We start from the raw sequence: 20,072 nt of genomic DNA, 5'->3' as shown, positions 1-20,072 counted from the left end.
CACACACACACACACACACACTGCAGCTTTGTTGTGCTCTCAGGTTCCTGCGAAAGGGATCTTATCACATTTATATTTAGAGTAGAGAGAAAGGCCCCTTTGGTGTTACATATCACAGATCACATTCTCCATTCATAGAGAAATCACACACACAGGCACACACACACACACACACACACAAGTGAGTGAGACATTCAGCCCAACTGCTGTGACATGACAGGTCACCTTATCTGTTCAATGGCAGTGTAGTGGCAAGGCAGTTGTGTCATAAACAGCATAAGGCAGTGAGGTCGCTCTCTCTCAAACAAACACACACACACACACACACACACACACACACAAACACACAGAAGGGGCTATGGCTTATATTTAAAAAACATATTTGTGACCCTGGACCACAAAACCAGTCTTAAGTCGCTGGGGTATATTTTTAGCAATAGCCAAAAAAACATTGTATGGGTCAAAATTATCGATTTTTCTTTTATCATGTTCCATGAAGATATTTTGTAAATTTCTACCGTAAATATATCAAAACTTAATTTTTGATCAGTAATATGCATTGCTAATAACTTCATTTGGACAACTTTAAAGGCAATTTTCTCAGTGTTTTGATTTTTTGATTTACAATGACGAACTGTCATTGTACAGAAATAGCTGCAAGAACCTTCAAAATGATCATCTTTTGCATTTCACAGACAAAATAACCTCATACAAATATGTAACGACAGCAAACTATGAGAAAATACTAATAGAATTTTCATTTTAGTGTGAGCTACCCCTTTAAATGCCAGAAACAGCCCCATACTTATAAAACAAACAAACAAACATGTGGATACCTGGCCCCTAAATAGGGTGCGAGACAGAGAGATTTCGATCACATGTCAGCCGTCTTGTGCATGCACTGACCTCTAAGTGCTGTGTTTAGCATTTCTATTACACAAAGAGAACAGAAAAGAGGAGCACAAACTGTGTGTGTATGATTAATGATGATTACAGTGAGTGTGTTTGTGTAAGTCATGTAATGCAGACAGTGTGACAGCAAACGTGGAACGCAGCCTATCAGAAAGATCAGACAGACAGCAGTGTGTGTGTGTGTGTGTGTGTGTGTGTGTATGTCTGGGAAAGTAAGAACGAGTATGTGTGGGCCATGGAAAGAATATGTGCGACAAAGGAAGGAGGTAAAGAAAATGTTTGGGTAAGAATGCCTCTGTGTGTGTTACAAGGACACCAGCTGTCTGAATGGAACCGTGTGTGTGTGTGTGTGTGTGTGTGTGTGTCACACAGCAGAGTGACAGATGGAACTTGTCACAGACTCTGAGTCAAAAGCCATCATGTTTACCCAGGAGGCTTTGCTGGCAGAATTTGTTTTGACGAGATTGAGCGCCAAAAGGAGATCGTGTTACTCCTCACCCGACACACACACTTATGCTCGAACACACTCTAATGCACACACTGTTCCTGTAAATTTGGGAGCCGCTGACAGACGGAGGAGGAGTTGTGTGGCAGGAGAGACAGAGAAAATCGACCAATTACACCATCAACAACGATGAACTTATTTGTGCATTATATAGACGACAGATAGAAAGAAAGGAGGAAGACATGAAGGAGTGTGATGTGTTGGCCCAACTGTGCATTACACAAAACGGCAGCTGTCACACACTCTCTCTCATTCACAAACACACACACTCAATATCTTCCACACAAACACACACAGCTGTGTCATTAGGCTCACCCCAGCAGTGTCTGACTTATTGTGGGTTATTTTAAGAGCTTGGTAAGATCAGAAAGAATTCCTTTGGAGATTTTAACCGAGACAAAAGCTGCCCATCTCCTCAAATGTCAATCTTTACTATGCTTTTTTACTAGCTGCATAAAACATACAAATAAAATGCCATTAAACACTCATTTAATAAATCCCATAACGTGGTTGGACAATTTTCAAAAGCACAATATTGATTACTGCAAATGGCTGCCCATTAGAGGCAGAACAAAAACAACACTTTCATGTATTAATTGCCATCCATTGCAAACACAAAAACGTGTTGCCAGGTTGTAGGTTTCAGATTGAGCCAATTAGGCCTGTTCACACTGAGCATGAACTTTTGCCACACTTTTTTAACATAAAAAAATTTAAAAAGTGACACGGCACTGGATGCTAATTGGTCAATTCATCATAGCAGCTGTGCTTAAATATGTAGCACAATTTTTAAATTGTAATAGTATTTTGCAGTATTATTTTAACATCAAATTATATTTAATATAACATTTGACTGCTTGTTGTACTGTATTTTTGATCAAACAAATGCAGCCTTGGTGAACATAAGAGACATCTTTAAAAAACATTAAAAAAAAAAAATCTTACAGAGCCCAAACTTTTTAACGGTTGAGTACAGGTATATCCACATATCTATCTTTATATTTTTTTTTACATAAAACGTTACATTTTCTTTGAGATTTTTTTGTTCACTAAAATTATTGTTTTCTTTATCAAAGCGAGCTGGAAATTATACAACTATAATGTAACTCCATGAATTCATGAACATACTGTTGCTGAAAAACAATGGCATATGATGCAAAACATTACTGACAGAAGTGTATTTTCAACATGTTCTGACTATTGCTAAGGGTCACAATGTTATAGCATCTTAAATCGATACAACCTTTTTTAACCACATGCAACATTCGGCACTCGCGCAAACTCATGCTTCTCATCTGAAAACAGATCTTGGGGGTTTGATATAAGCAATTCGATGCTACCGAAAGGCCAACAATACCCTTTAGCCATAATTATATTTACAATATAGCATGGCCTCTTAAAGTCTATATCCAACCCATCTGAACATACTGTTCTCATTTCACAAACAGAATAACTGGAAACAAAATAAGCCAAAAATCTGACAACAGTGTTTTTACAAACCGTTATCAATGTTCCATTCTAAACAAGGAAATATGAAATGTGCTTATATGTGTGTGACGCTCTGCTGTCTGGCCGACTGTTCTCAGAGATCTGAGACTTTACGAGCTCCCTAGTATGACTACTTTGCCTACTTTGATTGGAAGTAGTTAACCTTGTGTGTGTGTGTGAGAAAAATAGAGAAGTTGACGAAGTAAAGAGTGGTTGAAAAATAAGGAAAACATTATCAAAGAGACACAATAAAATTGATAGCTATTATAATTCACCTTTTAAAACTGTAATGATGAAGCATTTGTTAAAGCATTTTTACTTTAAAATCATCCTAGAGAACAGTAACATTCCTCTAACTGAAAAATCACCTGTGTGTGCTTTTCAGCTTTTTCTCATGTGCTTTTATGTCATAACATATATGAGTGTGTGTTCTGCTCATATGTGTGTCCATACGATCCATCACGCTTTCATTATGTTCTCAATGATGACACCAGACACCTTAATTACCTTCACCTGTACGAGAACAAAGACACACACTTCCCTCACCTGTCCGCACCCAGTGTCCTCCAGAGACAGCCTGAGAACACTTACTAACACACACACACACACACACACATATAAAAACACAATATGTACTCACATCCAAGGAATCTTCATTGATGATGATGAGGGACATGCCATGTGACACCAGCCTACAGGAGTAACCTGAGACACAGAGGACAGTTACAGTAGAGATGTTACACAAAGCCACACATACACGCCCCAACAACAACTTAACCTCTTTGTAGATCTGTCATTACCCACTAATGCCTGTCTGCTGTCCACTGGTTTATCTCCAGTCTCACCCAATTTATTTTGAGCCGTCTGTCTTCAGCGCACACCTGACTGACTATCTGTCTGTCCTTCTGAGATTTCATTCATCTAGGAGTCCGCTTGTGTGTTTTCAGTCAGTGTCTGTTTGATATTGTATTGTGTTGTGTCATTGTACTTCCTTGTCAGCCTACTTTAAAGCTACTGCCTGTAATTTATTATGAAATTAAAATACAAATATGTATTTGAGCTTACATATATAATGTACTATAGAGTAAAAAATACATAAGGTTTGAAATCATAAAGATTTTTTTTTTAAGTTTTTGAAATAACTCATTAATGCTTACCAAGGCTGCATTTATTTGAACTACAGTAATATTGTTATACAATATTGCAATTTAAACTGACCATTTTCTGTTGTAATATATTTTAAAACTTAATTTATTCATCTGAGGGCAAAGACGAATTTTCAACAGCTATTACTGCAATCTGAAAATTGCAATTGCAATCTTTCCTCAGTAAATAAAAAAATAATAATTTGAACCATTAGTAACAATTCAGCAGCAATAATAATAATTGATAATATCTGAGTATCAAATCAGCATATTAGATTGATATCTGAAGGATTATGTGACACTGACGTCTGAAATAATGACTGCTGCAAATTCAGCTTTGCCATAACAGAAATTATATTATAATATATTATAAAAGTTTTTAAATATTTTATATTGTAACAACATTTATTTTTTCATGACATCACTGTTTTACGGTAGTTTTGACCTTATAAAAGCAGCCTTGGTGACTTCTGATAAGAGACTTCTTTCAAAAACATAAAAAATCAAATTATTAAAAAAAAAAAAAAAAAGATTATGGAAATGAAATAAAATAAAGTCTCTTAGCAAAAAAACAAACAAATAGCAGATACATATTGCAGTGCTAGCTCATTTACCAGTTTTACACACCTGTTTCTGAACAGGTGTCTTTATGTAATCCATGCTTTTAAAACAAAACCTTAAGCCATTTGCTTGTCTGGTTTAATTGGTTTATCTGGTCTCCCTGTCCAGCTGACAAACACACAAAAGCCCTCTTTAACCAGCAAAACCAACCAACAGGTTTTTCAGCACTTTGACCCACTGATGCATTATATTTGCACAGAAATAAATGTTGAATATTAACCGCATGCATCACCCTGGGTGCTGCAGTGATCGTCTGATGCCAAACATCCACAACAGCAAAATCATGTTGTAATCAGTTATGGATTTCTACATGAGTTAGAAGTCTGACTACAAGTGATGTTCTATTGTTGATATGCTAATCAACTTTGTGGTGTGACTTTGTGGTATAAGTATATATCTATGTATGACACACACCAATATTGATGGCCGTCTCTTGCTTGTCTCCGGTCAGAACCCAGATCTTGATGTTGGCTTTCATGAGTGTTGCTATGGTTTCCGGGACTCCTGCTTGCAGTCGGTCTTCTATTGCAGTGGCACCCAGCAACAGCAAGTTCTGCGTGTGACAAAAATAAAGAGAAGAAGCTGAGAGAGAAAAAAAGAGGAAACTGAATTTTTGAAATTTAAATATATAAAAATCTAAATAGTAACCTCCCCACATACAGTTCAATTGGACAGTATTAATTTGACCAAATTTATAAAAACAGTCAAATTAACAATATTGTTTTGTTTCTGGGAAATATACCATATTGTGCGTATAATAACGATGATGGGTAATTTATAGTGTAAAATTATATGTATTATAAAATAAACAAAAATTACAGATTTTATTGCATTACAAATCATTTTAATTCATTCTTCAATAAATTTAAATGTTTAAATTATCACTTTATTTACAATTCTGCATCCTGTTCGCTAACTTAAAGGGGTCATATGATGTTGCTAAAAAGAACATTATTTTGTGTATTTGGTGTAATGAAATGTGTTTATGCGGTTTAAGGTTCAAAAAACACATTATTTTCCACATACTGTACATTATTGTTTCTCCTGTATGCCCCGCCTTTCTGAAACGCGTCGATTTTTAAAAAGTTATTGTAACACTTCAAAGAGAAAGGAAAAATTGAAATCGCATCATATGACCCCTTTAAGAAAATAAACTGGATTATAATGCTGGGGTGTTATGTGTGGTTTACTAGAGAGTCTATGTGATTTTTAAACTTGTTTTATTCTCCACAGTCTGATTCCTTAAAAACGTAACCAGCATACCCTTAACATTGTACGATTTGAAGTATCATACATGTTTTGAAAAACCAAAACCACAGCTGAAAAACACTACTACAGTAAATACAGCCACACACAGAAGCATACAGAAATTCAGTAAATATAGGAAACCTGAACATCTTTCACCATGTCTTATCCAGTTCTTTTTAATTTCTCTTTCTCTGTGTGAGAGTATGTGTATGTGGAGGAGTATTTGAGGAGTTTTGGTGTATTTTTGTGTGTGTGTGCAGAGGTAACACAGTAGTGTTGTTGACTATGGTTTTATGGGGCTCTTGGCAGACTGGTGCAGGTAATTATCCTCGCTGTGGTATACCAACCCCTCCTCAGACTACTAATCTGGGTCAGAGCCCTGAAAAGCACACAAAACCCAACAAACTGGATATTCACTGCTTCATATAACTCCTGAGGCTCAGATCTCTGATCAGTAGACTCAACGTTTTGCAGTACTGTGTAATCCAATCTGATGGGGAGGCAGTGAGTTTATAGCTTGTAGTGGTTAATGAGAGAACAACAGAGCACCACCTTCTGCACAATCTGATTCACAACTGTGAAAATGTAATGCTACAATGCCACCTGTTGACCAGTCAAACCACTGCATCTGGAGCACAGCCATGTACAAAAGATGCTAGTCTCAGAATCAGATCAGAATCAATCCTGCAAAAACAAGCTCGAGAATTTAAAGCGGCAGACGAGCGTGCGCTTAGAATAAACAGACGTTATCGTCCACTGGTGTGGACACTAATATAGTTATCTTTATAGTTATCATTCTTGGTGTGAACTGGCCTTTAGGCTTTGTTTAGGTACAGTATATCAATTCACACACACACATACAGTGGGTACGGAAATATATATATATATATATATATATATATAGAAACTATATAGAAGCCCAAGAAACTTTTTTTGCATTCCAGTTTGAATTGTCAAGTTTCATTCAGGATGTGACAAAGCAGTCTGAATACACATAATTTCTTTCTCTCTTTGCTCGTATAGCAAACTTTGTGACATTCACTATATTGTGAAAAGTGAATGAGTTGAACAGCCAAACACTGTATATGTAAGAATCGTAAAATACCTGTCACTTGTGTTCACTTATGCACCTTGTGATTTAAGAAAGGCATCATTATGTGAAGACATAGGCATAATTTCCACCAGTTTTCCATCCACACTGACAGCTACTCTCATTAACGTGTCATTGCTATAGCAACCAATGTAGATATTCACTATTCACAAATCTACACTGTGTGTAAAAAAATAGTTCATCTATGTGACCCAGACCTGTAGTATAAGTCGGTATTGGTGAGCGTGAAGACACACTGACGCTTGAACAATCCTTTTCCTAACTCTTGATCAAATATAATACTTGGCTCTTTAGTGACATGCATAGCATATATTATGTACCTTCTCTATGAGTTCGTAGCATTCCTCCAGTTTCTGTGCCCTGTCCTTTAGCACAGTGCTGACACGATTGTACTCCTTCAGCCATTCCTGATACACCCCCTCCTCAAGGTCCACATACGCAAAACAAAGTGTGCGCAGCCCTGCACATGCAAACAAACACAAAACAAAGCTAACCCAAAGAGAAGATAAAATGTTAAAACTTCAAACAATGAGAAGCTTGAGAAACTCTTCACCTTCTGTGGCAAACTGCTCCAGATGGGTCACGGTCAAGTCCTTATACTGTGACGTCTCATTCAGACGCTCAAAAATCACATTGTCCTGTAATACATGACATCACTATATTATAATGGCTTGTGCCACATACTCATACTCATATTGAGTATATTTAAAAAAAAAAAATCAGGCATCATCACAGGAATAAATTACATTTTAAAATATATTAAAACAAAACAATTATTTTAAATTGTAATAATATTTCACAATATTACTATTTTTACTGTATTTTTGATCAAATACATGCAGTCTTGGAGAGCATAAGAGACTTCTTTCGAAAACATAAAAGAAAATCTTACAGACCCAAACTTTTAAATGGTAATTTACATTCTGTCTGTATGCTAATTATGTGGTTTATGTAACACACACCGCTCCCTTGCAATAAAGCCGAAGTTTTCCTGTTGGTGTTCTGACAATAACTGACATCCGTTTGCGATTGCTGCAAAAAAGACAGACATTAAAACACAACATACAGGGTAATTGTGATGTTATGACTGAGTATGTGTGAAGGTGTAAGAGCTCACAGGCTCCTACCTGGAAAATTCCAGTACATTAAGAAGCTCATATGTCTGTTCTTTTCCTCTCTGAGAAACAAACACAAGAAATGTACACATTAAATAGGAACCATACAAAGAGTTTTGGTTCATTACTAATGGCAAGAAAACACACACTAACCGCCTCTATGATGACTGAATGCGGCGTCCGTGCAGTAAAAACAAAGCCCAGACTTTTGGCACCTTTAACCAGCGCTCCTTCATCTGAAAACACAAGATTACGGAAACATCAGTTAAAAGTCCCCAAGGCTAAAAGAAATACAGTAAACTGTTTTCTATTTTTACATATATTTTAAATTATAATTTATTCCTGTGATGGCAAAGCTGCATTTTCAGCAACCATCACTCCAGTCTTCAGTGTCACATGATCCTTCAGAAATCATTCTAATACACTGATTTGGTGCTCAAGAAATATTTAATCAATGTTGAAACAGTTGTGTTGCTTAATATTTTTGTGGAACCTGTGATGCATTTCAGGATACTTTGATGAATAGAAAGTTCAAAAAGACAGCATTTACTGAAATAAATGTTTTGTTTTTTTTACATTATAAATGTCTTTGTTAATTTAATGCATCCTTACTGAATCCAAACTTTTTTAGAAGTAGTATGCGTATAAATAAAAATATAAATACATTTATATGAAATATTATATTGATTAATTGATATTAGTACTTTTCTTTACACAAACTTAAAATAAATAACATATAATATTTTTTTACACACACACAAACAAACATTTAAACAACTAAACTCGTTATTATTGCATATAACTCATGTTGAATTATGAGTGAAAATGATTCATTTTTAATTATTTTTTGTGTGTTTTTCAATATATCATTTTTGTATTATATGAAAACTGTTTTAGGTGTGACAATTAACTGGTTAACTACTAAATCAAACTGAGGGAGCAGCTTCAAATATTCAGAAACCATAAAGAAGGTTGTGGTACCTGGTGAGGAAGCCTGGAAGATAATTTGGTTTCCTTCTCGCTCAGGAACAACAGTATGACAAACAGCCATCATGGTCAAAAACTCACAAATCTGTGGGGATGTGGGCTATAGAGAAGGAAAGAAGGGCAGATTTGAACCATTAACATACATAAAAATTCACAAGAAACTGTGTTTTAATATCCAAGGTATGATACAGAACAGCTATAAAGGTCTTACATGATTCTTCTCAATGTTCTGGATAAGAGCAGGATCATCAAACTCAGTAGAAGTCTGGCTTGTAGAGGGAAGGTGACTGCAAAAAAAAAAAAAACAGAAATGAGATGTAAAAGACAACATAAAATAATAATGCACATTATCCTCTTAGACCTGCATAATATTCACTAGGGTACAGGACAGAGATAGAATCAGCGGCATCTGACCTGAAGTCCTCCATGGATCGATCGCAGTCCAGGTCTGGGAAATGCCTGCAGACAGCATTATAGATCAGTGGCCATTCACACAAATATAAACAAAAAGTAACAGATCAATGCACGCTAATAGAGCCAGAACGATGCAAAGCACAAAGATAATGTGAGTGTATTGATGTATGAAAACAAAGGAACACTACAATTACCCGTATGTAATTCCAGCTATCGTGCACTTCTTAAAGTGCATGACGTTGCAGGTGAGAGTGCCGGTCTTATCTGAAAACAGATATTTTACCTAAAAAAGAAAGATACAGTGAATGAGATGTACTGGAGTCGAGGTAAATAAACATTTGTAACAGTTAATGGGAGGAGCTTCTCCTCACTTGGCCGAGTTCTTCATTCAGATTGGATGTTCGGGCCATAGCCGGAGTGTCTGTTTCGGCGTAATACATCTCAACATCCTGTAAACATGCATGAAAAACAAAACCCTTTTTCACAATGGTTCAAATGTGCTCATGGTTTTGGTACAGTTTGAAAAATACTGTATTTTAACACTTTGATCAGTTGATACCGATGTAATTGGTGATTATTATTTATTATTATTTTACCCAGTTGATGAAGAGAGCCTGTGTGAATTTGACCACTTCTAGAGTGACCAGGAGGCTGATGGGAATCAGGTTGTTATAGAGGATGATGAAGGTTAGCAGATTGTACCAGAAGTTCAGGGAGATGTCACCTGGACACACAACCACATATGCTTATTTTATAAAGGCTAACATGCAAAATTATCAAAAGCATTTATTTTTGTCTTAGTAAGTGCTATTAAGTGAAAAGGTACAATTCATATTCTAAATCCATAGCTGAAAGGGCAAAGTAGCTTTCACTGTGGGTTTCACCTGCTCGGGAAAGGTACCAGCAAGCCTCATCTGTGTGCTGTTTGTTCCATATGGCGGCACCGATGGAGCTGACCAGTGCCATGACCAGGAGAATCCCGAACAGAACGAGGATCTGCATGTTTGTCACACGCTCCACATTAGAGCGCTTCAGTGGAGCTTTAGTGGAATTCTGCAGGATGGAAACATTAAATTAATGCTCAAAAAACAACTTGCATATACACTACTGTTCAAAAGTTTGGGATTTAAAATAAATAAATACATACATACCACAAAACTTTGAATGGTAATGTAGATGCATATTACTATCTATCTATCTATAATGACTCCATGAATATGTTTTTATCTATAAAAGGTATTAGAAAAGTGTAGCCTCAGTAATTTCAGATGATTGCACCATGATTGTTACCATATTTATCTCTATAGTATTTTCATAGCATTTCCTTTAAATAATACAGTACTTTATTTGCATGGTACAAATAAGAAAAAAGTCAAAGTATTTTCAACTTTGACAGTGTTATGTTTACTCATTTGTTGTTTTCGCAATAACTGTCCACATTGTTATTTTACTGTTAAATATAATATAATCTTAATCTATTATTACACTATTTGTTAATATTTTGAATTAGCTTTAATTTTATATTTTCAGTTTTTATTTCACTGTTAGTTTGTTTTATTAACTTTATTCTGTTTCTGTCATTTTTATTAGTTTTTATATTTGTTTAGCTTCAATGAATAATAATAATAATAATGAAATTAAGTAGCCAAGGAAATATTTCTTTATATTTTGAATATATTTATAGTTTTATTTTTTGTTAACTGTAACAGCAATGGTCCACATCTAGCTTTTACGAGATCACACTTACCTGCATTAGCTTGGAATCATGTCCAGTGTAAACTACAATTCCCACAACCCACTGCGTGTTCCTGAGCTGGGCGCCTCGTAACAGCACCTGGTCCGGCCCAAGGGGAGCTGGGCTGTAATACAAGCACATGATGACTGCATGTAGTATGTGTGTGTGTGTGTGTGTGTATGCGAGTTATATTTCAGATTCTCATTAACAGCGAGTTGACATACTTGTGACTGTCTAAGCGCAGTGTTCCAGTGAAGTCGTACAAGTGTCTGTTTGGCCCCTCGCATTCAAGACGACCAGACAAAGCCATCAGTTCCTCTAGAGACTGAAAACTAGCTGTGAGAGAGAGACCCTGAAACACACATTTAACAAACAACAAGCATGTTATACTCTTGAAACCACATTCTACAAAACACACAAGACTTATATGTAATACGTACCTGTCGGATCTTTAGGTTGGTCTCGCCATCTAAGTTGGATGTTTCAGTATAGCACATCGCCTGAGGCTCACTGTGAGAAAAACAGCAGCAGATTTTGAACACAAAACATACTGCACACAAACATAAAAAACATACATATATATTTTCCTGAAACACATTCCCAAAATTACATGTATTGTATTTTTCACAGCTATAAATCACTCTACAATACAAACACAGGATGACAAACCCCACGGATACACACACAAACACACTGTGGTGCTGACCTGGAGGACACTATGACCATGTCAGCCGGGAGATGCTGCCCATTGGTCACCTTGACCATGTCTCCCACTGCCACCTAGTGGGCAGGTGCAGCATTGCAACAGCATGAGGAGGGAGAGAATGAGATTAAGAAAGAGACCACAGTGCTTGAAACAAAGAAAGGAGGAGCAACACACAGCAGGATGCAGAAAATCAAAGAGGTGAACTGAAAAAGGCAGGTGTTACCAAAATAAAAACTACAGGACAGAAATTAAAGCATCATTGACAGAAAGGAGGGAAACAGCGGAGTAGAGTAAGAAAAAAAAGATGTAGAAAGAGAGAGGAGGGTTACCTGCTTCCATATGACGGTCTGCCATGCTCCATTACGCAGAACTGGATATATAAACCATATATAAAATGAATAAATAACACAACATGAAATTCGCTTTTTTATTAAGAAGCAATATCTGTCCGCCAAAAATGATTTTCAGGGACATTTTCACCTTTACGAGGGAATATTTTTTCTAACCATCTAAAAAAATGGGGAACCCACTGTGTGTTAAGTCAAATATTTTAAATAATTATGAACAATAATGGATGCTAATTATAAACAAAAATAAATCTTATAAATCCTAGGGATGCACTGATATAAAAATCCTAAACAATAACAAAAAGCTAATAATTATTTTTATTTGTCATGGCAGATAACTGACAAAACAGACTATATTAAAATTAAATACTATTTTGCATGAAAAAAAAACCCACTAAAATGTAAAAACCAATCATTTAAATGCTGAGGTTAATTTGGCATCACAATGTTATAATGTACAATAGTTAAAAAAAGTAAACATTAAAAATAAATATACATTTTGACATTTCCTAAGTATTAAAATTTAACATTATTCAATAATAAGTGTTTTTAAAGAGCACGGGTAAACTAAATGTACAAATATTTTGAACATTTAAAAAAAGGATTACATTTATTTTTTTAATAATAGAAGAATCGTTGTTGTACATCATGATGTTTTCAGGGCTTTAATCAAAAACCATATTCGCTACATATTTAACAGCACTCGCCTCCAAGAGAGTGAATACAGATATTTGACAGATATAGGTCACTACCATGACTGCAAAAGCACTAAACCCAAAACTTCATAGGCCTAATAGAGTATTTTGACATATATATCAAATCTTAGATAACAGATAAAAGTACGTCTTGCCCTCAAAATTTCTAGGTCATTTTTGTTACTTCTAGTGGAGTTGTCCTAGTTAATTTCTGACACTGTTATACAGATATGATAGTAATACTCAACCTGTTGTCTTTTTCTTGTTCACCGTATTGTCTGCTTTATGTCTTTTCTGCGAGAACACAACACGCGACATCTCATCAGCATTATTCATTCGAAATATCAACTGCATTTCAAAGACAATGCACTTATCCAGTGTTGCCAAAACATAGTCTGGACAGTTTAACGGTAATTCATTGTTCCATTCAGCAGAATACTCACATAATCCTCAATGATCTCCTTGATCCCAGCCACTGTCAGAATAAAGATAAGGGGCACCAGCGTTGTGTAGCGACCCGTCGGTGAGACATCAGGGATTTGCTGCATTTGACAACGTACACAGATAAATATAATATGAGGTACTTCACTTTGGTGGTAAAACAACATGCTTTGGAAAAGTCCTATGTCTATTTTAAAATGAACACGTTTAGGTAGAAAAACTAGAATCTTAATCTGACTTCACAAGATTTGGATTATAGCGTACCAGTCGTATGGATTACTTTTACGATTAAAGCTAAAATGCTCTAGTCACCTTCCATTGTTAACGTATGGAATGGTTTCAAATGACATGAGGGTGAATAAACGATGAAAGAATTTACATTTTTAGATGAACTATCTTTGTATACATCATAAAAAAAGAATAAAGTTAGTGATCTAAATCTATAATACATAGCGCACTAAGACTTCAAAACAAAGGCTGAAGTCATTGTAGAAGTTTACCACTACAAAACAAACCACTTAGACAGAATTTTTGAGGAATATCAAAACAGTGCTGCCTTGCAAAGCTGTAATGAGTAAATAAGATGACACCGTGTAAAAAACCTTTTAGCTATTTAGCTTTTTTTGCTCACTTGTTTTCATGCAATACTGGCCTAACAAGTTGGATCACATGGCGGCCATTATTGAGAGTGCATAGTGGCTCATAGTGGATGAGAGTGAAATAGTGGACCACTTCCAAAAATGGATATAATACACAAATGGACATGTCGGCAAATGACCGAAAAGTCACATGGTCAGCATAAGCAGTATAGCTCCTCGGAGATCCACTTTGAAAGAAATCACCACAAGCAATACATGTTGTACTTTGAGGTCCTCAAAACAAAGCAGATGCAGTTCAGACAGTGTGCCAAGTGTCATACCTGCATAAGAGCGATGAAGAGAAAGAAAGCATTAGCCGCTCGCCTGATCTGTTCATACAGGAACCGCGGAAGGAAGGTAAGGATCCCGTATTTAGTCGTGCTAGAGTGGGGAAAGGGAAAATTGACCGTGATTAAAAGTAATCTATCAGCTTCAAACTATTTTTAAACATCTATATATACAGCCAGGGCCATAACAGCACTAATTTAGAATTATCTCCACTCAGGCTTCTGGGGAAAAAAAGCATTCGTAAGTGTTTTGATACAAGCCAACATCTACCTGCTTTCATGAATGCCTGACACTTCACTGCCTACTGCATTAACTTTAGATAAACAATCCCAAAATAAGTGTCTGGGTGGTTAGGATGGATGTTTCTCGCCGTGTCTGTCAATTATCGGTATTGATTGAACTCCTAAGTAGCTCTTGAATAGCTGATTGCGGCAGTAAATGTTTTACAGTCATGAAAATAGCTGTTAAGAATCTCTAAAAATAGCCTCTAGGACTACAAATTTGCCTCCGTCCCAAGGTTGTCCATCTAAATCTAAACATGAGTCAGTATCTGTTTGTGTGTTTATATCTGCATCTGGAGGCACATTTTGTATACTGTAAATTTAATCGTACACTCTTAAAAAAGGGGGGTTTTGCAGCAATGCCATAGAAGAACCATCTTGTGTTCCCTAAAGAACCTTTCAGAGAACAATTCTTAAAAAAAAAACATTTTTTCTTAGTGTGAATATCTTTTTAATAATTTAAAGAACCTTTTGTGCAATGGAAAGGTTCTATTGATGTCAAAGGTTCTTCATGGAACCATATATGCCAATAAAGAACCTTTATTTTATTCTAGAGTGTAAGAATGTTTCTATACTATAGTATGTGTACTTGTGAGAGAGTAGTCTTTTTCTGTAAACACGACACACTTCTTGGGCTCATCGGCAATGAGTTCACAGCCTAACACACCCATGTAACCTATACTATGGCCTCAAACAGCAGCTCGGTAGCTGACCTGGAAGTACGGCAGGATATCGTTGACATCAAAGAGTGGCTGAGACCATTCATATGATCCCCTTCATTAACATTCAGCGGTCCAATCACACAAACAGTAACCCACACTGCCGTCACCATGATGTGTAATACCCGGGGTTACCCTAAAAGACTGATATGGATGATTGCACTGCTGGATTTGTTGGTCTGGTTACTTTGTGACTGACAGCTGACCAATTGATGCCAACGCAATGGGAAGCAGAAACCAGTTGGTAAATAAAGCATGAAGATCAAGGAATAAGAGTGATCTGAACAATTCTTATAAAAATTGCCACTGCTCCGGCCACACAGGTATGCTGAGAAGCTGATGAGCTGAAAAGGTCAGAGCTCCGTGACCTGAAATTAGCCAATGACAAAACGGCTACGAATTTCTAGGCCCACCTTAATGCTGTTACAGGAACCAAAATAGAGCCTTTTAGAGCAGAATCGAATCTTTAGAATAAACTGGCGGATCGATGAAGTGTGTGTGGGTGAGTGTTTCGGTACTGAGAGGCAGATTTTGTATGAGCTTATTTCCATTATGGCACTAATATGAAAGTGATCTGGGATCCATTTCTAACTTCTATTAAGCTTTTGCTACAACTATTGATCATATTCATAACACAATCATTCATAAAGTTTCAAAAAGTGCAAATTTGTCATCAAGGAGAATTTCACTGCATATGAAACGAATCAAACTGACATAATAGCCATTCAAGAGATAAAAAAGCACTCAAAGGCTTTGGAGGACTTGGGCACTTTGAAGAGCAAAAGACTTTTTGTTCTGGAACTGCAGATGAACTCTAGCCAAGCATGGCCTGGAACATGACCTCGGTGTACTCACAGGAAATCTCTGGTGGAGTACTTCACTTAATGGAAGCTATTCGGATGTCGCATTCAATGTTGTATACAATTAGCATGTAAATTCCCTGAGGGAAAATCTTAACTTGATTAAAGCATTTTTACAATCAATCTCATAGCATCAGGAGTTAATAAGATGATCTTTATGCTGGATCATGAAATGCTGGAACAGCTGTGTTGTTGGTGAGGCATCAAATACAATATGTTTAATTTAATAATTAATTCAAGGATAACAGGTAAAAACAAAACATTGAGAGTGACTGTGAAACATTGAAAAATGGGAGGAGGTAAAGCCCCTCTTTGAAGTGTGCAAAAAAGAATAATATAAATAAATAAAAATTAAAGGTGCTTCCCCAGCCACCATCAATTCACTTGCATTATTTACTGAGAAGCAGAAGCTTTACATTTTGTATAGATTTTATAGTTAATAAATGAAGATATACAAAATATTCTTGTCAGTGCATTATTTTAGTTATTATTGAAGCAATGCAAAAATGTGCATAAAGACAATCTTGATGAGACCTTTAAGCAACTTAAATGAGCAAATAAATAAAATAAAAATGTTCACATCAACAGAGAAACAGAAACGTGAAATTACTTTTCTAAAATTTGGGGTGACTGAAAAACAAAATGAGTCAAGGTTTGCACAAAAATATTAAGCAGCATAACCGTTTTATACGTTGATAATAGTAATAATAATATGAAATTCACAATATGAAATATTTCTTAAGAAATCATCATATTACAATGATTTCTGAAGGATAGTGTGACAACTGCAAGTTGTCAGGACAAGTAACAACTGCTGTAATTTCAGCTTTATCATCACAGGAACAAATGACATTTTAAAATATATTAAAACAGAAAAGAGCTATTTAAAATTGTAATATTATTTCTCAATAATATTACTTTTCTTATTATATTTGATCAAAAAATGCATCCTTGGTAAACATACGAGTTTTTTTTTTCAAAAACATCTTACCAACCCCAAACTTTTGAACATAGTGTAAATAAATTAACTGTAAACAAAATATTACAGTAGTTTTCTTGCTGATAGAAGTTAAATGCTTATCCATATGCATATGCATTTTCCTTTGCATTTATTTTAGACTATATTATTTTAAACACAACAAAGAGAGTTTTTTCATTCTCATTTCAGAAGACCACCATAGACCACTGCAACAAAGATACAATTGTTTGCAGCATCTTAAACATGCTTTTAAAAGCCACTTTAAACAAAGAATATAATAAAACAAGCTCGAATAAATCAAACTGCACTGTAACATTTTCCTGCTGCGTACAATAAAGACCTGAATGAACACACCTGACATGGTTGTCACAAAATTTGGTGGTCTGGGCTCGGTTGAGCAGCACGATCCGCGCTGTGGCATCTATCGGGTCCGCCTGGGATGTGGTTCCGGACATCTCATCCTCTGCCTTGCGGTAGCCGGCTGCCGAGCACGCGGGTCCTGCACCGTTCGAGTGATGGGAGAGAGGCGAGGCTAGCGTGAGTGCGCGCGAAAGAACACAGGAGGAAGAAGAGACATAGAAATGTGGTTTACAGTTCAGTGCGCTGGCCACTAACACTACTACTGTGCTGATGCAAGCCGCCCCTGATGTCAATGACGTTTCCCTCTGTGCACCGCCCTCCCCGTCCCTTTTATTCCCCCCATCCTTCTCCTCATCATCCACGAGCAAAAGCTCCGTCACCAATACGCATACGCGCGACGCCCACTGGACCCCCTGTATAGAATGTGCTGATGGGAGCACAATGGCGCAGCAAACACCTTTGTAGGAAACCTTGTGCATTTGTTTATCTTTGTAAAAGCTGCTTTATTCCGTGGAAACACCTGTGTATTCACGATGCGCTGAAACGAAAAGCAATGAGGCAATGGCTGTCTCAAAACATATGGAGCTTGCTACCTAGACAGCATTTTAGGCATCAGTCGCGCCAAATTCCAACATTCATGCATGGAGAGTCACGACGCGTCAAAAAGAAATCTCTACCATTCTAATCAATACACTGAAAGCGTCCGTGGCGTGGCGTCGCGTCGACGGTTTTTGTCTCTGAAGCGCTGCAGAGGATCAAACAAATATAAATATAATTCCTTTTAACTGACGTTACACCACAATCTGATCGTGATGACCTATTGATATAATAGTAATAATAATAATTATATTAAAATAAATTTGTATTTCTTATATGTACATGCAGTTAGGAATACTACGTATTACAGTATAATTAACATTTATATCAATGGATTTAAATAATATTTAATTTTAAAATGAATGAAACCGAATGAACTACAATTTAAAATTGTTTAAATAATGTAATTTATTTATGAGTAGTCTCGAGCTTACAGCTGATTGGTCCGTGAGGTGAACGTTCTGCGATGACGTATGGCTTCTATGCGTCCAGTGTAGCGGTTGCGTCGCGTGGGGTGTTTTGAGACACAGCCGCTTACTACGATTCCCTCTCAAATGTTGCCGCATCACAGACGACCGCCAAATGATTATTTTCCGCACGTAATAAATAATGTACGCTCGGTAAATAACAGCTCAGTCTGTATGTGACAGGAGAGTTTACCCAGCTGCTGCATGATCGAGAGCGGGCGTAGAGAGATGGACTACACGCGTCACTTCTCCCATTCCAGTCAGCCTCTCTAACAGACAAGCCCCAAACCCTCTCCCACCGTGTCATTTGGGCTCGCCTGGTCGTTTTAATAAGACTCCACTCCGTTGTGTCTTTCCTGCTACAGAAGATGGTTTCCCTCCAGATAACGCGCGCCCTACAGTCCGCGTCTAACCTCAGCGTTCCCCGCAGTCAGACAACACAAAAGCCTTACATTTAAAGGTGCAGGCACTGCTGGAGGGCCACAGATGTCCGTCTCCACAATTATGGATCGAAACGCACTAAACGTGCTCACTGACCGGCAAGGAGTCGCTTCTTGTTCATTTGCTCCTCCTTGTTTCTGTAATGGAAATTCTACCCTGAGTAGAATGTATGTTTCTCAAAGAGTTGGTGTTTGAAGGTCAGATGGTCACAGTTTTTTGCCATTAAGTAGGAAGATTTTTAAGACAAATGTGGATGGGGGAACAAATAATGGTCAAAGAATATGCCATTGAAAATTATTGACCACTGATCTGAATATTGTGGGATTAATGAATTATTAACATGCACTGGGCCACATATTGCATTATTATTAGCCAGATTTTGTGCTAAAATACCATAAAGTTTTTGCAGCTTTTGAGGTCTACAAAATAATTAGGAAGGTTTAAAAAAAAAAAAAAAAAAACTTTCATTTTGTGATCCTCACTATGCATAATTATATGATTGTTGTATTGATTTGCATAAGATAGTTGCCATATATGTAAGCAATTGTAGATGGGGGAACAAATGTAAAGGTTAAAGAATATGCCATTGAAAAACACATTATTGGCCATGATCTGAATATTATGGGGTTTATGGAGGGGAACAATTGCAAGCCATCAGTCAAACGATATTATACACACACACTACCGCTCAAAAGTTTGGGATCAGTAAGACTTTTTAATGTTTTTTAAAGAAGTCTCTCAAGCTCATCAAGGCTGCATTTATTTGATTCAAAATACAGAAAAAAAACGTAATTTTGCAAAATCTTATTACAATATAAAATAATGGTTTCTATTTTAATATACTTTAAAATATAATTTATTTCTGTGATGCAAAGCTGAATTGCCATCAGCCATTACTCCAGTCTAAAGTGTCACATGATCCTTCAGAAATCATTCTACTATGCTGATTTATTATTAGAATTATCAATGTTG

General features: G+C 36.5%; 1 protein-coding gene across 9 annotated transcripts in view; it reads right to left on the bottom strand.

Moving 5' to 3' along the window:
* The window catches only part of LOC107732915 (phospholipid-transporting ATPase IB-like), a 59,288-nt gene that overhangs the window by 27,094 nt on the left and 12,122 nt on the right, over positions 1-20,072 (bottom strand). For 5 of the 9 annotated variants that reach the window (XM_016544358.1, XM_016544414.1, XM_016544404.1 and 2 more), the window contains 23 exons: positions 17,590-17,734; positions 14,390-14,489; positions 13,473-13,571; positions 13,278-13,323; positions 12,317-12,357; positions 11,988-12,061; positions 11,722-11,791; positions 11,506-11,633; positions 11,294-11,405; positions 10,431-10,599; positions 10,143-10,270; positions 9,918-9,995; positions 9,741-9,829; positions 9,547-9,591; positions 9,344-9,419; positions 9,127-9,232; positions 8,299-8,381; positions 8,158-8,207; positions 7,993-8,062; positions 7,584-7,668; positions 7,351-7,490; positions 5,086-5,224; positions 3,546-3,610 (listed from right to left, as the gene is read on the bottom strand). In XM_016544358.1, the coding sequence (XP_016399844.1) occupies positions 3,546-3,610; positions 5,086-5,224; positions 7,351-7,490; positions 7,584-7,668; positions 7,993-8,062; positions 8,158-8,207; positions 8,299-8,381; positions 9,127-9,232; positions 9,344-9,419; positions 9,547-9,591; positions 9,741-9,829; positions 9,918-9,995; positions 10,143-10,270; positions 10,431-10,599; positions 11,294-11,405; positions 11,506-11,633; positions 11,722-11,791; positions 11,988-12,061; positions 12,317-12,357; positions 13,278-13,323; positions 13,473-13,571; positions 14,390-14,489; positions 17,590-17,734 (2,138 nt within the window). Of the gene's footprint in view, positions 1-3,545; positions 3,611-5,085; positions 5,225-7,350; positions 7,491-7,583; positions 7,669-7,992; positions 8,063-8,157; positions 8,208-8,298; positions 8,382-9,126; positions 9,233-9,343; positions 9,420-9,546; positions 9,592-9,740; positions 9,830-9,917; positions 9,996-10,142; positions 10,271-10,430; positions 10,600-11,293; positions 11,406-11,505; positions 11,634-11,721; positions 11,792-11,987; positions 12,062-12,316; positions 12,358-13,277; positions 13,324-13,472; positions 13,572-14,389; positions 14,490-17,589; positions 17,768-18,852; positions 19,203-20,072 lie in introns of those variants that run through there. The other 4 variants (XM_016544364.1, XM_016544370.1, XM_016544375.1 and 1 more) reach the window with 3 other exon arrangements.

Source organism: Sinocyclocheilus rhinocerous, unplaced genomic scaffold (assembly GCF_001515625.1).
Source record: "Sinocyclocheilus rhinocerous isolate Xijiao unplaced genomic scaffold, SAMN03320098_v1.1 scaffold1245, whole genome shotgun sequence".
Classification (NCBI taxonomy): Eukaryota; Metazoa; Chordata; class Actinopteri; order Cypriniformes; family Cyprinidae; genus Sinocyclocheilus; species Sinocyclocheilus rhinocerous.
Note: the sequence above shows the minus strand (reverse complement) of the source record. Positions and strands in the feature narration are given on the sequence as shown.